General features: G+C 44.9%; 1 protein-coding gene across 1 annotated transcript in view; it reads left to right on the forward strand.

Moving 5' to 3' along the window:
- The first annotated feature begins 275 nt into the window (after positions 1–275).
- fer1l4 (fer-1 like family member 4) overlaps positions 276–15,305 on the forward strand; it is a 294,195-nt gene continuing 279,165 nt past the window's right edge. Inside the window, exon 1 of the mRNA XM_086005966.1 lies at positions 276–1,978. Coding sequence (XP_085862092.1) covers positions 1,900–1,978 — 79 coding nt within the window. The 5' untranslated portion in view covers positions 276–1,899. The remainder of the gene's footprint in view (positions 1,979–15,305) is intronic.

Consider the following 15,305-nt stretch of genomic DNA (forward strand, 5'->3'; position numbering starts at 1 on the left):
AATGTCCCTTTGCAACTTCCTGCTCCCGTCTGCACTATTTACGGTGCCACCTAACTTAGTGTCGTCAGCAAACTTAGATATACAGCTCTCTATTCCTTTACCCAAGTCATTGATAAATATAGTGAAAAGCTGAGGCCCCAGTACAGATAGAATCATAGAATGGTTACAGCACAGAAGGCGGCCATTTGGCCCGTCGAGCCTATGCCGGCTCTCTGCAAGAGCACTTCAGCCAGTCCCACTCCCCCACCCTTTCTCCGTAGCCCTGCAAATTCTTTCCCCTCAGGTACTTATCCAATTCCCTTCTGAAAACCACGATTGAATCTGCCTCCGCCACCCTTTCAGGCAGTGCATTCCAGATCCTAACCACTCGCTGTGTAAAATATTTTTTTCTTACGTCACCTTTGGTTCTTTTGCCAATCACCTTAAATCTGTGTCCTTTGGTTCTCGACCCTTCCGCCAATGGGAACAGTTTCTCTCTATCTACTCTGTCTAGACCCCTCATGATTTTGAACACCTCTATCAAATCTCTCAACCTTCTCTGCTCTAAGGAGAACAACTGCAGCTTCTCCAGTCTATCCACGTAACTGAAGTCCCTCATTCCTGGAACCATTCTCGTAAATCTTTTCTGCACCCTCTCTAAGGCCTTCACATCCTTCCTTAAGTGCAGTGCCCAGAATTGGACACAATACTCCAGTTGAGGTCGAACCAGTGTTTTATGCAGGTTCATCATAATTTCCTAGCTTTTGTACTCAATGCCTCTATTTATGAAGCCCATGATCCCGTATGCTTTTTTAACCGCTTTCTCAACCTGCCCTGCCACCTTCAACGATTTGTGCACACATACCCCCAGGTCTCTCTGTTCATACACCCCCTTTAGAATTCTACCCTGGGGGGACACCTCTAAGCTGCATGGTGCTGCTGTCTGCCAGTCCCCTGGGCTTTTCCAATGTTAAGTTTCACACATGTGCAAAACTGTGAATGGGCCACGCAAGCCCCTTAAAAGTGCAGTGCACCCAAAAAAAGTTGCCTCCAATTCCATGCACTCTTATTTTTGGTACCAGATTGTATCACATTAGGGGTTTTCACGGAGCAGTCCCATAGGCATGGTGGAAACGGCAGCAAACTCACAGGACCCCAGACCCAACCGGACTGGTCCCAGCAACCCAGGTTGGAATTAAATCTCCCTGCCAGAGGGGAAAGGCCAGTTGTGTAAAACCCAATCTATCCTATTCATCTCGATCCTTTCCTAAATGGCTGTTACAATATAAAGTAGGTATGGAGATAAAGGAATCCGCCACCTTAATAGTTCTTGTTATTTCTGTAGCAAGAATAGGTGAAATGTGATAAACATTCTAACATTCTTTACTGAGCTTGCTGATTATTTACCGAGTGGAGTTCGCATTCAGGAACACTGAGTAGGGCTGGGCTGGGCCACATTCGCGGTATATTTTGGGAACAAGGAAACGAAGTTAGATGGGAGAGGACTGAGTATAATTACTGGTCAGGTGGTTTCAAGTAATTGAATGAAAAGTTAATGATGCTTTGAAACCTGAGAATTATTTCTGTAGGTGGTTTTGGTATGTGAAAGAATGACAGTTTAAGATGTCTTTATTTAACTGTATTCATTTACCTTGTTAATATTTCTCCACTTCTGGATGGAGAGCGGAAACGCCACAAGTTTGTTTCTGAAGTTGGTGAATTGGGTGTGGGTGTTTTGACTGATTGAGCAAGTTGTCCCGTCCAGTCAGGCAACAGCTTCCAACCCAAGCAGATCGCAGATCGCAGCTCCCGGGGTCTGGGATACGATTCAGCCACACGAACCGAGGATGGAAGATCAATAACTGCACTTTGGGAAGGAAATAACTTTAAAAAGTCTGCGGCGCAGTTGGAAGCCCGACAATGTCTCTGACTGTGATCCTGAAGAAGGTTTGTAACCTGAGCGGCGAGTATGACAGACACATTCAGATCACATTCCGAGGTAAGGACCTGCCGCTGGCTGGTTTTTCATGATCTTTTGTGGGCAGTGCGATTGTTTATTGGGGAGCGAAAGGCTCTGATGTATCTGGAGGAAGGGGGCAGACTGATCCAGTGCTGGGTGGCGAGGTCCTGCTCTTCAAATCACACATCTGGTTAACACAAGGAGCTTGTGAAAAGTACGTTATTATAGACATTGTGCAGGATTTGGTGGGTGGTGAAGCTAAATCAACCTTTGAGGCGTTTTCCTGCCCTGGGTAATTCACTGGCGAGTCAGTCTCCAAGTGTCACTTCACACGCGGCTATTTGGCCATGAGCAGCATCAGCCCACATCTAGCCAAACACAGCAGGGTCCTGGGTAATGTTATGTCCTCAGTCTCCGCATCACTATCACTGCTGCCTGTAGTTAACAAACTGGGCACAGAGCAGGGATTGAAGCTAGAGTCTCCTTTACCTTTAGCAGCACGGTGGCATAGTGGTTAGCACTGTTGCCTCACAGCGCCAGGGACCCAGGTTCAAATCTGGCCTCGGGTGACTGTGTGGAGTTTGCACATTCTCCCCGTGTTTGCGTGGGTTTCCTCCGGGTGCTCCGGTTTCCTCCCACAGTCCAAAGATGTGCGGGTTAGGTTGATTGGCCATGATAAAAATTGGCCCTTAGTGTTAGGGGGATTAAATACGTGGGGTTACTGGGATAGGGCTTGGGTGGGATGGCTGTCGGTGTAGGGACCGGGTGCTAGGGTTTGGATGATCAGCCATGATCTCGTTGAATGGCGGAGCAGGCTCGAAGGGCCGAATGGCCTACTCCTGCTCCTATCTTCTATGTTTCTATGTTTACAGTTTGCTCACAGTAACTGACAGCCATTGTTTTCATATTTACTGTGCAGTTGCTGCAGTGTATCATTCTGTCGTTGCGCTTTTATTTTTCACACTGGAAAACAATAAACCAGACCGAAGATCAAAAGAAAAGGATTACACAGGATATACGGCACAAAACAGGCCATTCGGCCCAACCAGTCCATGCCGTGTTTATGCTCCACTCGAGCCTCCTCCCATCTTTCCTCCCTTCTCCCTCATATGCTTGTCTAGCCTCCCCTTAAATGCATCCATACTATTTGCTTCAACCACTCCCTGTGGTAGCGAGTTCCACATTCTCACCACTCCCCAGGTAAAGAAGTTTCTCCTGAATTCTCTATTTGATTTCTTGGTGACTATCTTATATTGATGGCCTCTAGTTATGCTCTTCCCCACACGTGGAAACATTCTCTCTGTATCCACTCTATCAAAACCTTTCATAATTTTAAAGACCTCTATTAGGTCACCCTTCAGCCTTCTCTTTTCAAGAGAAAAGAGACCCAACCTGTTCATCCATTCCAGATATGTATACCCTCGCATTTCTGGTATCCTTGTAAATTTTCTCTACACCCTCTCCAGTGCCTCTATCCTTTTTATAATATGGCGACCAGAACTGTACACAGTACTCCAAGTGTGGTCCAACCAAGGTTTGATACAGGTTTAGCATAACTTCTCTACTTTACTTTTCAATTCTATCCCTCTAGAAATAAACCCTAGTGCTTGGTTTGTTTTGTTTATGGCCTTATTAACCTGTGTCGCTACTTTTAGTGATTTGTGTATTTGTACTCCGAGATACCTTTGTTTCTCTACTCCATTTAAATTCTTATAGAAACATAGAAGATAGGAGCAGGAGTAGGCCATTCGGCCCCTCGAGCCTGTTCCGCCATTTAATGAGATCATGGCTGATCATCCAAATTCAGTACCCGGTCCCTGCTTTTTCCAAGTAATATGTGGCCACCTTATTTTTCTTACCAAAATGTAATATCTCAAACTTAACTGTGTTGAAATTCATTTGTCAATTATATTTGTCAATTATATTATCCATTCTGCAAGTTTATTAACGTTGTCTTGTAATTTGTTGCCATCCTCCTCAATATTGACTACCCCCCCCCTGCAAATTTGGTGTCATCCGCAAATTTAGAAATTGTGTTTTTGATCCAAAGTCTAAATTGTTAATATAAACTGTGAACAACAGTGGTCCCAGCACTGATCCTTGTGGGAACCCAATTTCCACCTTCTGCCACTCTGAATAGCTACCTTTTACCCCTACTCTCTGCTTTCTGTCTTGAAACCAGCTAGCTATCCATTTTACTACTTGTCCCCTGACTCTGCATTCTTTGACCTTATTCATTAATCTATTATGTGGCAACTTATCGAAGGCCTTTTGGAAATCTAGATAAAGTACATCTACTACATTATCCTTGTCTTCTCTCTCTCTTACCTCTTCAAAGAATTCAATGAAGTTGGTCAAGCAAGACTTTCACTTTTGAAATCCATGCTGACTATTCATTATTACATTTTTGATTTCTAGATGTTTTTCCCTTTTTTCGTTTAGTAGAGATTCCATGATTTTCCCTACTACAGATGTTAAACTGACTGGTCTATAGTTCCCTGGACATGTTCTATCTCCCTTCTTAAATATAGGTATTACGTTAGCTATCCGCCAGTCCTCTGGCACTAAACCTTTTTCCAACAAATTATTAAATATCTGTAATAGTGCCTCAGCTATCTCTTCCCTAGATTCTTTTAAAATGTGTGGCTGTAATCCGTCTGGACCAGAGGTTTTATCCTCTGAGTTTGATTATTTTATTTAATATTCCTCCTTTATTTTAAATGCGGTAATATCATTTCTAATCTCATCTTCTGAAGTCATGTCCACCTGATCTGTCTTCCTGGTAAATACTGAAGCAAAATAATTAATATTGCTGCCATTTCTCTATTGCTGCCTCTGATTTTATCCTGTCCATCCCTTAGTGGCCCTATTTCCATCACAACTTTCCTTTTTTATTTATGTGCCTGTAGCCAATATTTTACTATTTTGTTTTGTGTTCCTTGATAATTTAATTTCATAGAAACCAGCAAAGGATGACCAGAAAATTGATAAGGGAAAAAATAGAATATGAAAGAAAACTAGCAAGAAATATAAAAGCAGATTGTAAGAGCTTCTACAAGTATGTAAAAAGGAAGAGAGTAGCAAAAGTAAACATTGGTCTCTTAGAGGCTGAGACAGGAGAAATTATTATGGGGAGTAAGGAAATGGCAGAAACGTTAAACAAATATTTTGTATCTGTCTTCACAGTAGAAGACACAAAAAGTATACCAAAAATGGTGGGGAATCGAGGGTCTAATGAGGGTGAGGATCTTAACGTTATTATTAATATAAGTAGAGAAAAAGTACTAGAGAAACGAATGGGACTAAAAGCCAACAAATCCCCTGAACCTGACGGTCTACATCCTTGCGTTCTAAAAGAGGTGACAGAAGAGATAGTGGATGCATTGGTTTTGATCTTCCAAAATTCCCTAGATTCTAAAATGGTCCCAGCGGATTGGAAGGTCTATTCAAGAAAGGAGGGAGAGAGAAAACAGGGAACTACAGCCCAGTTAGCCTGACATTAGTCATCGGGAAAATGCTGGAATCCATTGTTAAGGAAGTGGTATCAGGGCACTTAGAAAATCATAACATGATTAGGCAACATGGTTTTATGAAAGGGAAATCGTGTTTGGCAAATTAATAGAGTTTTTTGAGGATGTAACTAGCAGGGTAGATAAAGGGGAACCAGTGGATGTAGTATATTTGGATTTCCAAAACATAAGAACATAAGAAATAGGAGCAGGAATAGGCCACTCCTCGAGCCTGCTCCGCCATTCAATAAGATCATGGCTGATCTAGGGCTCAAAGCCACTTCCCAGCCCGCTCCCCATAACCCTTTGCTCCCTTATCTTGCAAAAATTTGTCTATCTCCACTTAAATGTATTTAATGACCCAGCCTCCACAGCTCTCTGGGGCAGAGAATTCCACAAATTTACGACCCTCTGAGAGAAGAAGTTCCTCCTCATCTCAGTTCTAAACAGGCGACCCTTTATTCTGAGACTGTGCCCCTGAGTTCTAGATTTCCCTATGAGGGGAAACATCCTCTCTGCATCTACCCTGTCGAGCCCCCTCGGTATCTTATATGTTTCGATAAGATCACCTCTCATTCTTCTAAATTCCAATGAGTATAGGCCCAGCCTGCTCAACCTTTCCTCATAAGTCAAACCCCTCATCTCTGGAATTAACCTAGTGAATCGTCTCTGAACTGCCTCCAATGCAAGTATATCCTTCCTTAAATAAGGAGACCAAAACTGTACGCAGTACTCAAGGTGTGGTCTTAACAATACCTTGTACAGTTGTAGCAGGACTTCCCTGCTTTTATACTCCAACCCCCTTGAAATAAAGGCCAACATTCCATTTGCCTTTTTGATTACTTGTTGTACTTGCATGCTAACTTTTTGTGTTTCATGCACAAGGACCCCCAGGTCCCTCTGATCTGTAGCATTTTGTAATCTCTCTCCATTTAAATAATCGTTTGTTTTTTTTATTTTTCCTGCCAAAGTGGATAACCTTGCACTTTCCCACAAATATACTCCATCTGCCAAATGTTTGCCTACTCGCCTAGCCTGTCTATATCCCTTTGCAGATTCATTGATTCCTCTGCACAACTTGCTTTCCCACCCATCTTTGTATCATCTGCAAACTTGGCTGCATTACACTCGATCCCTTCACCCAAGTCATTAATGTAGATTGTAAATGCAGTGTATGTACCCGTCTATCTTTAAGGGAACTATTGAATGTAACCGTTCACCTTTAAGGGAACTACTTTAGGTGTGGCACTATTTGTTTGGCTTCTGTATACTGTAATACCGATAGTGACCACACCAGTATATAAGTGTTGTGGCATGATTGCTGGGGCAGATTCGCCCGGACCTTCGAATAGTAAAGACCTGTTTTGTTTGTTACTTCTGAAGTCTGTGTATTTATTAACTGCACAACCCACAGACTTTACAGTAAATAGTTGAGGCCCCAGCACCGATCCTTGTGGCACCGCACTAGTTACAGTTTGCCAACCAGAAAATGACCCATTTATCCCGACTCTCTGCTTTCTGTTAGTTAGCCAATTTTCTATCCATGCTAATATATTACCCCCAACTCCGTGAGCTCTTATCTTATAGGCATTCAATAAGGTGCCACATAAAAGGTTATTACACAAGATTAAGGCTCCCACTTGCCCTACCATGAACATAGGAACACAAGGAGGCCATTTATCCCCTCGAGCCCGTTCCGTGAGAGACCAGAGATCTCCTCATCTTCACCCTACATCACTCCAACCCTCCATCTCCTCTCCTCTCTTTCACTCTGTTTCCCTCAAAGGAGCTTTAAAAATTCAACTCAAAATAAGTGAGGAGAGTCACACTGTGAGTCTGTCCTCTTTTTTTATTCATTGATGGGATGTGGGCGTCGCTGGCTAGGCCTGTATTTAGTGCCTATCCCTAATTGCCCTTGAGAAGATGGTGGTGAGCCGCCGCCTTGAACCGCTGCAGTCCATATGGTGTAGGTACACCCACAATGCTGTTAGGAAGGGAGTTCCAGGATTTTGGCCCAGCGACAGTGAAGGAACGGCGATACAGGTCCAAGTCAGGATGGTGTGTGGCTTGGAGGGGAACTTGTAGGTGGTGATGTTCCCATGCGTCTGCTGCCCATGCCCTTCTAAGTGGCAGAGGTCGCGGGTTTGGGAGGTGCTGTTGAAGGAGCTTTGGCGAGGAAAGTCACACTGTGAACAAAGGAAGAGGAGGAGGCCATTCAGCCCCTCAAGCCTGTTCCGCCATTCGATGAGATCATTGCTGATCTGTGATCTAACTCCATATACCTGCCTTTGGCCCATTTCCCTTAATACCTTTGGTTAACAAAAAGCTATCAATCTCAGATTTAAAATGACCCAGCATCAATTGCCATTTGCAGAAGAGAATTCCAAACTTCTACCACCCTTTGTGTGGAGAAGTGTTTCCTAATTTCACTCCTGAAAGATCTGGCTCTAATTTTTAGACTCTGCCCCCTAGTCCTGGAATCCCCAACCAGTGGATATAGTTTCTCTCCATCTACCCTATTTATTCCCCTAGCTGGTCCTCTCGTGCTGTGAGGAGAGACACTGCGAGTCTGTCCTCTCTCGTTGTGAGGAGAGTCACACTGTGAGTCTGTCCTAGTGTCATAACGGCACAGAAGGAGGCCGTTCGGCCCATCAAGTCCGTGCCGGCTCTCTGTAGAGCAATCCAGTCAGTCCCATTCCCCTGCTCTATCCTCGTAGCCCAGAAAGTTTATTTCCCTCAAGTGCCTATCCAGTCTCCCCTTGAAAACATTGAGTGTCTCCGCTTCCACAACTTCCGTCGGCAGCGAGTTCCAGGTCCTCACCACTCGCTGCGTAAAAAAGTTTTCCCTCACATCCCCCCTGTATCTCTTGCCCAAAACCTTAAATCTGTGTCCCCTAGTCCTTGTACCATCAACTCATGGGAACAGCCTTTCCCCATCCAGCCTATCCAAACCCGTCATAATCTTGTACACCTCCATCAAATCACCCCTCAACCTCCTTTGCTCTAATAAAAACAAATCCAGCTTCTCCAACCTGTCCTTATAGCTAAGATTCCCCCATCCCCAGAACCATTCTGGTAAATCTCCTCTGCACCCTCTCAAGGGCCTTCACATCCTTCCTAAAGTGTGGTGACCAGAACTAGACGCAGTACTCCAGTTGTGGCCTAACCAGCGCTTTATAAAGGTTCAGCATAACTTCTCTACTTTTGTACTCAATACCTCTATTTCTGAAGCCCAAGATCCCATATGCTTTGTTAACCACTCTCTCAATATGTCCTGCCACCTTCAGGGACCTATGCACGTTAGCTCCCAGGTCCCTCTGTCCCTGCACACTCTTTAAAACTGTGCCATTAAGTGTATATTGCCTCTCCCTGTTCCTTCTGCCAAAATGCATCGCCTCACACTTCTCTGTATTAAATTCCATCTGCCACTTGTCTGCCCATTCTGTTAGCCTTTCTATGTCCTGTTGCAGTCGATTGATATCATCCTCACTCTTTGACACACTCCCAAGTTTGGTGTCATCGGCAAATTTAGAAATTCTACTCTGTATTCCAATATCTAGGTCATTTATCAAAAAAAGCAGTGGCCCCAGCACTGACCCTTGGGGAACACCACTGTCTACCATCCTCTAGTCTGAAAAACAGCCATTTACCACAACTCACTTTTTTCTGTCCTTAAGCCAATTCCTTATCCAAGCTGCCACTGACCCACCTATTCCATGAGCCTCAATTCTGTTAACCAACCTTCTATGTGGTACTTTGTCAAACGCCTTCTGAAAATCCATGTAGACAACATCCATTGCATTCCCTTCATCCATCCTCTCTGTTACTTCATCAAAAAATTCAATTAGCTTAGTCAAACATGATCTGCCTTTTACAAATCCTTGTTGGCTCTCCTTAATTAGCTTAAACCTCTCCAAGTGCCCGTTAATTTTTTCTTTGAATATTGTTTCTAAAACTTAACCCATCACTGATGTTAAACTGACCGGCCTGTTGTTACTGGGATTGTCCTTGCATTCTTTCTTGATTAATGGTGTCACATTTGACACTTTCCAATCCTCGGCACTTCCCCCGCATCTAGGGAAGATTGGAAAATTATGGCAAGCCTTTCCGCTATCTCCTCCCCCAATTCCCTTTGCAACCTGGGATGCAAGCCATCTGGACCAGGTGACTTGTCCTCTCTAAGCATACCCAGCCTTTCTAGTACATCCTGTCTATCAATTTTCACCCCTTTCATTGCTTCTACCCTTTCCACTTCTACCAATATTTTGTAAGCATCCACCTCCTTAGTAAACACTGATACAAAGTACTCATTGAGTATTCGAGCCTTGCCCTGCTTCTCGAAGCATATATCACCTTCTTTGTCCCTAATAGGCCCCACCCCGCCTCTTGCTACCCACTTACTGTTTACATGCCGGTAGGAGATTTATGGGTTCCCTTTTATGTTAACCGCCATTCTACTCTCATATTCTCTCTTTGCCAATCTTATTATCATCTTCACAACCCCTCTCAACTTATTGTATTTGGCCTGGTTCTCCCTTGAAGAATTCACCTGACATGCATCATACACCCTCTTTTTTGTTTCATCGTCTTCTCTATCTCCCTCGTCATCCAAGGAGCCCTTGCTTTGGTTCCCTTACCCTTCCCTCTTGTTGGAATGTATCTAGCCTATACTTGGAACATCTCCTCATAAAGATCACCCATTGTTCCATTACAGTTTTTCCTGTCAGTCTTTGGTTCCATTTTACCCTGGCTAGATCCTTTTGCATCCCATTGAAGTTAGCCATATTCCAGTTTAGAAGTTCCACTCTAGATTGTTGCTTGCTCCTCTCTATTGCTAATCAAAATCTTATGATGATCACTTGTACCCGTGTTCTCCCACAGACACTTGGTCGACCTGGCCCACCTCATTCCCCAGCACCAGATCCAACAATGCCTCATTCCTAGTTGAGCCAAGAACATATTGGTCAAGGAAATACTCCTGAACACATTTCAGAAATTCCTCCCCCTCCTTTCCCTTTACCCGATCATTATCCCAATCGATATTTGGGTAATTAAAGTCCCCCAAAATCACCACTCTATAGCTCTTGCATATCTCTGCAATTTCCCTGCAGATTTGCTCCTCGAGAAACAGAAAAATAGGAGCAGGAGTCGGTCATTCGACCCTTCGAGCCTGCTCCGCCATTCACTATGATCATGGCTGAATCTCTATCTCAATACTGTACCATATTCCCGCTCTCTCCCCATACCCCTTGATGCCTTTTGTGTCTAGAAATCTATCTATCTCCTTCTTAAATATATTCAGTGACTTGGCCTCCACAGCCTTCTGTGGTAGAGAATTCCAGAGGCTCACCACCCTCTGAGGGAAGAAATTTCTCCTCATTTCAGTCCTAAATGTCCTACCCCATATTCTGAGACTGTGACCCCTCGTTCTAGACCCCCCAGCCAGGGGAAACATCCTCCCTGCATCCAGTCTGTCTAGCCCTGTCAGAATTTTAGACGTTTCAATGAGATCCCCTCTCATTCTTCTAAACTCTATTGAATACAGGCCTAGTCGACCCAATCTCTCCTCATACGACAGTCCTGCCATCCCAGGAATCAGTTTGGTGAACCTTCGCTGCATTCCCTCTGTTAAGTATGTGTATTGTATTGAACAATTAACACAAAGACTTAAACGTATAACTCAAACAGGTCTTTACTGGTTGGAGGTAGGGACTATACATAGGTCTTTACTTCATGCCCACAGGCGGGAACTGAGGGGGATCAGTACCCACAGTACTATTTATACCCCTATGGCCAGGAGTGGTACTGCGTATCACTACGCCCAACAAGTAGTGCAGTCCTGTCCATAGGTTCAAAGTAGCACACATATTACATACACAACATTCCTCCCTTCCTAGCTTTACAGTCATCTCCCCATTTAACATAACGTAATAACATATATACATATATAACTTCAGGTTTACATAACAGAATAACATAGATAACTTCATGTCAAAACAGATCACAGATTCAGTCTCTGCGGAAAACAGTTCACAGATTCAATCTCTGTGGTGTAGTCGGTTCACGTTGCTGGAGTGACTCATTCAATAGTCCTTCCATGGATTTAACAGTTTGAACTTCCGAACTGAATTGGCTCCGTTCGGAGGGACCACGTGTGTGATCTGGTAGAGGTGATAATGGTTCAGATGGGTCATCTTCTGTTTTTACTTTTCCTTTTCTGCTTCTTGGAGACTCTCTGGGCTCCATTGTCAGCTGCCACAGCCGCCAGCTGCATGCGCAGTTCCTCCTTCTCTTCCTCCTGTTTCCGTCGTAGAGCCAGCTTCTCCCGATGTTCCGTAGACTTTTGGTGCTCCTCCATGATTTCTGCACTTTGGGAGTCGAAGTTACAAGCTGGGCAGGACAGGACATCGTAATATTTGGTGTCGTCCTGAGCTAGACCAGTGAGAGGGTCGTCTATTTCCTCCATACCCAGCTGGACATTAGCCAGCTCTTGTTCCAAATCCAGACATCTTTCCTGAAGAGACTTCTTCATGTGTACCTCTGCATCCAGCTTTTTCTGGGCTTTCAGCAAGTCGTTTACTAGTGACCTCATTTGTGATTTTAATACTTCAACTTCCTTTGGAGATTGATTGATCGGACTATGCAATCCCTCTACCGGAGCAGCTGTTTCAGCGGTCTGTTGTTCTACGTTGACGTGCGTCAGCGTACTTTTGGCATCCAAGGGCTGCTCTGTTGCAGTCATCTCAGTCTGTGTTGCCACCTCAGCTCTTCCAATAACCTTTGAGAGCTCCGAACCCCTTTCGTTTGAATATTGAAGTTCATGTTCAAGTTTTTCCCATTTCAGAGTCCTGTCCTTCAGCATATGCAGGAGTTGGCTGACCGTTAACTCCTCTGACACCAGACGTTTTGTGTGCTCCTGCTCCATTTTCTCCATCAGCTGCTTCTGTTGTCTTTCCAGATTCTCCAACTCTATATCAAAGAACTCTTTCGTTGCATTCAACTCTTGCTCAAAACAGCGAAGCATTTGTTCTAATTGCTGTTGTAGTTTGAAATGGAGTTGAGTTCGAGCCCGGTGTCCCTCAGAAATGGGCACATCAGTAGACTTGCCAGACTCAGAATCCACAGTTAAACTATGTTGTTGTTGCTCAGTGGAATTCTGTGCTGAAACTTTGTCTTTTGCACCTGAGTTGGGCTTACCATCATCCGTTCCAGAATCTGGGCCGACTATCTTCACCGAGTTCTCACTCGTTATTGTTTGTAGGAAATGCCAGTCCATATTCATTTTCCTAATCCACTCCCGTCCTAGTAGTGGAGGACCTCCTTCAGATATCACATATAAGTCCATTATTTGACTGTCTTCGCCCTTGTGGACCACTGCAACCTCTATTTTCCCGATGGGGTACACTCTTTGCCCCGTGTATGTTTTCAATCTAATCCCCGTATCCTGTAGGGGAATATGTTGGAATAACTTTCCGTAATCTTTCTTATTTATGACCGTCAATGCCGATCCAGTGTCCAATTCCAGTTTTACTTGGACTCCTTCTATCTGAAGAGTGACCCAAATTGTCTGGAGGTCTGCACCCTTACCAGCGTTGAGTACTCTTAAGCTAGCCAGTTCATTACAGCTTAAGCTAGCCAGTTCATTACTGCTAGCGTCTGAATTGGACTCCTGTTCGGCCACCTTGTGTACCTTTGCGTATTTTCCTTGCGGTGACTTCTTGTTGCTGGTCTTCTTCGCTGACCTGCATACTCTAGCTATATGTCCAAGCCTACCACAAGTTCTACATTCTTGGTTTTTAAACCAACACTGGTTCTGATCATGCGTTGTCTTTCCACAACGATAACATTTGCCAGAACTCACACCCAATTTGTGTGCACTGAGCTCCGGTGACCGTAGCTGCATTACTGCCGTGCCTCTCGCTGCGGCTTCGTGTGCTGCTGCCATAGTGACCGCCTTCTCAAGCGTCAGCTCATTCTCCTCGAGCAGTCGCTTTTGTGTATCCTGTTTAAATAAACCACACACAAATTTGTCTCGAAGTGCCTCTGTCAGTCCCGTTCCAAACTGACAATATTTCGCTAATTTACGCAATTCCAGCAAATATTCAGCATTGCTTTCATGCTGTAGCTGCCTTCTGTCGTAAAATTTAAATCGTTCCGCTAGCATCAGCGGCGTGGGGTTTAGATGATCTTTCAGGACAGTAACAATCTCATCGAACGTCTTATCCGCCGGTTCATCTGGTGATAACAGGTGTTTCAATTGCCCGTATGTCTTCGCACCCATTAAATTTAATAATGTTAGTGCTTTATCAGCCTCACGAATTTTATTGGCCTTACAATAATTTTTAACTCGTTCAACATATATGGCCCAATCTTCGATGTCACTATCAAAGTTGCTAATATTCCCGTGTTTAGGCATTGTAGTACTTTATCAGATTTGCAATTTCTCAGATTTTTTTTTTTTACTGTTATCCAAGATGGCGGCTTCCCGCTCTTGCCGTCGTCCTCCGCCCACAAAATGGCGGTTTTCCCGCTTCTGCCTTCTTCCCCAGCGGTTTTCCCGCGAAAAATGGCGGCTTTCCCGCGCTTCTCGCTCTCCCCGCCCACTTCAATGGCGGTTTTCCCGCGCTTCTCGTCGCTGACTTTCAGCCCGACTGCGGCTCTTATCTCCTGTGCAATCGCTGGTGCACCGCCCGCCCGAAACGGTTCTCAGCCCTTATCACCGGTGCGATCGCTGGCCCGCTAAGCGCCTCCCGCTTGAAGCGGCTCCCGGCCTCCGGCTCACCCGCTCGGCGGCTCTTGCTCGCTCCCTCCCGGGCTCTGGCTTACCCGCTCGCGCCCTCAGTGTCTGCCGACGCTGCGCCTTCCAGCCCGAGTGCGGCCCTTATCAGGGATTTCGATCGATTGCCCTTCTACCTCCGACTTCCCCCAGCCCTGTCTTTGCAGCCAACGCTGCTTGGCTTACCCACCACCGAGGTTGAAAAAGCTGCAGGATGTCTTCTGTCCTCCCGTTTTCAGTCGTTGATGGAGGCTTCAGGGTCCTAATGCCTGTCGCTTCCAGTCGCTGGAAGCTGTCAGGATTTCTGCTGCCCTTCAGTTTTCAGTGGGGTGTTGAGGATTGGAACCTCTCTTCAACGTCCTGTCTTTGGACGAAGCCGCTGTGGAATAACTGCCGCAGGGTTCGAACCGACTCGTCGCCAGTGTTAAGTATGTGTATTGTATTGAACAATTAACACAAAGACTTAAACGTATAACTCAAACAGGTCTTTACTGGTTGGAGGTAGGGACTATACATAGGTCTTTACTTCATGCCCACAGGCGGGAACTGAGGGGGATCAGTACCCACAGTACTATTTATACCCCTATGGCCAGGAGTGGTACTGCGTATCACTACGCCCAACAAGTAGTGCAGTCCTGTCCATAGGTTCAAAGTAGCACACATATTACATACACAACACCCTCTATGGCAAGTATATCCTTTCTTAGGTAAGGAGACCAAAACTGCACACAGTACTCCAGGTGTGGTCTCACCAAGGCCCTGTATAACTCTAGTAAGACATCCTTGCTCCTGTACTCAAATCCTCTTGCAATGAAGGCCAACATACCATTTGTCTTCCTAACTGCTTGCTGCACCTGCATGTCTGCTTTCAGTCACCAATGTACAAGGACACCCAAGTCCCTCTGTATATCAACATTTCCCAATCTATCACCATTTAAGTAATACTCTGCCTTTCTGTTTTTCCTACCGAAGTGGAGAACGTCACATTTATCCACGTTATACTTCAGCTGCAATGTATTTGCCCACTCACTCAACTTGTCTAAATCGCCTTGAAACTGAGTGAGTGGGCAAATACATGGCA

This window comes from Somniosus microcephalus, chromosome 13 (assembly GCF_052327205.1).
Source record: "Somniosus microcephalus isolate GS21.2 chromosome 13, FLI_Smic_1.0, whole genome shotgun sequence".
Lineage (NCBI taxonomy): Eukaryota > Metazoa > Chordata > Chondrichthyes > Squaliformes > Somniosidae > Somniosus > Somniosus microcephalus.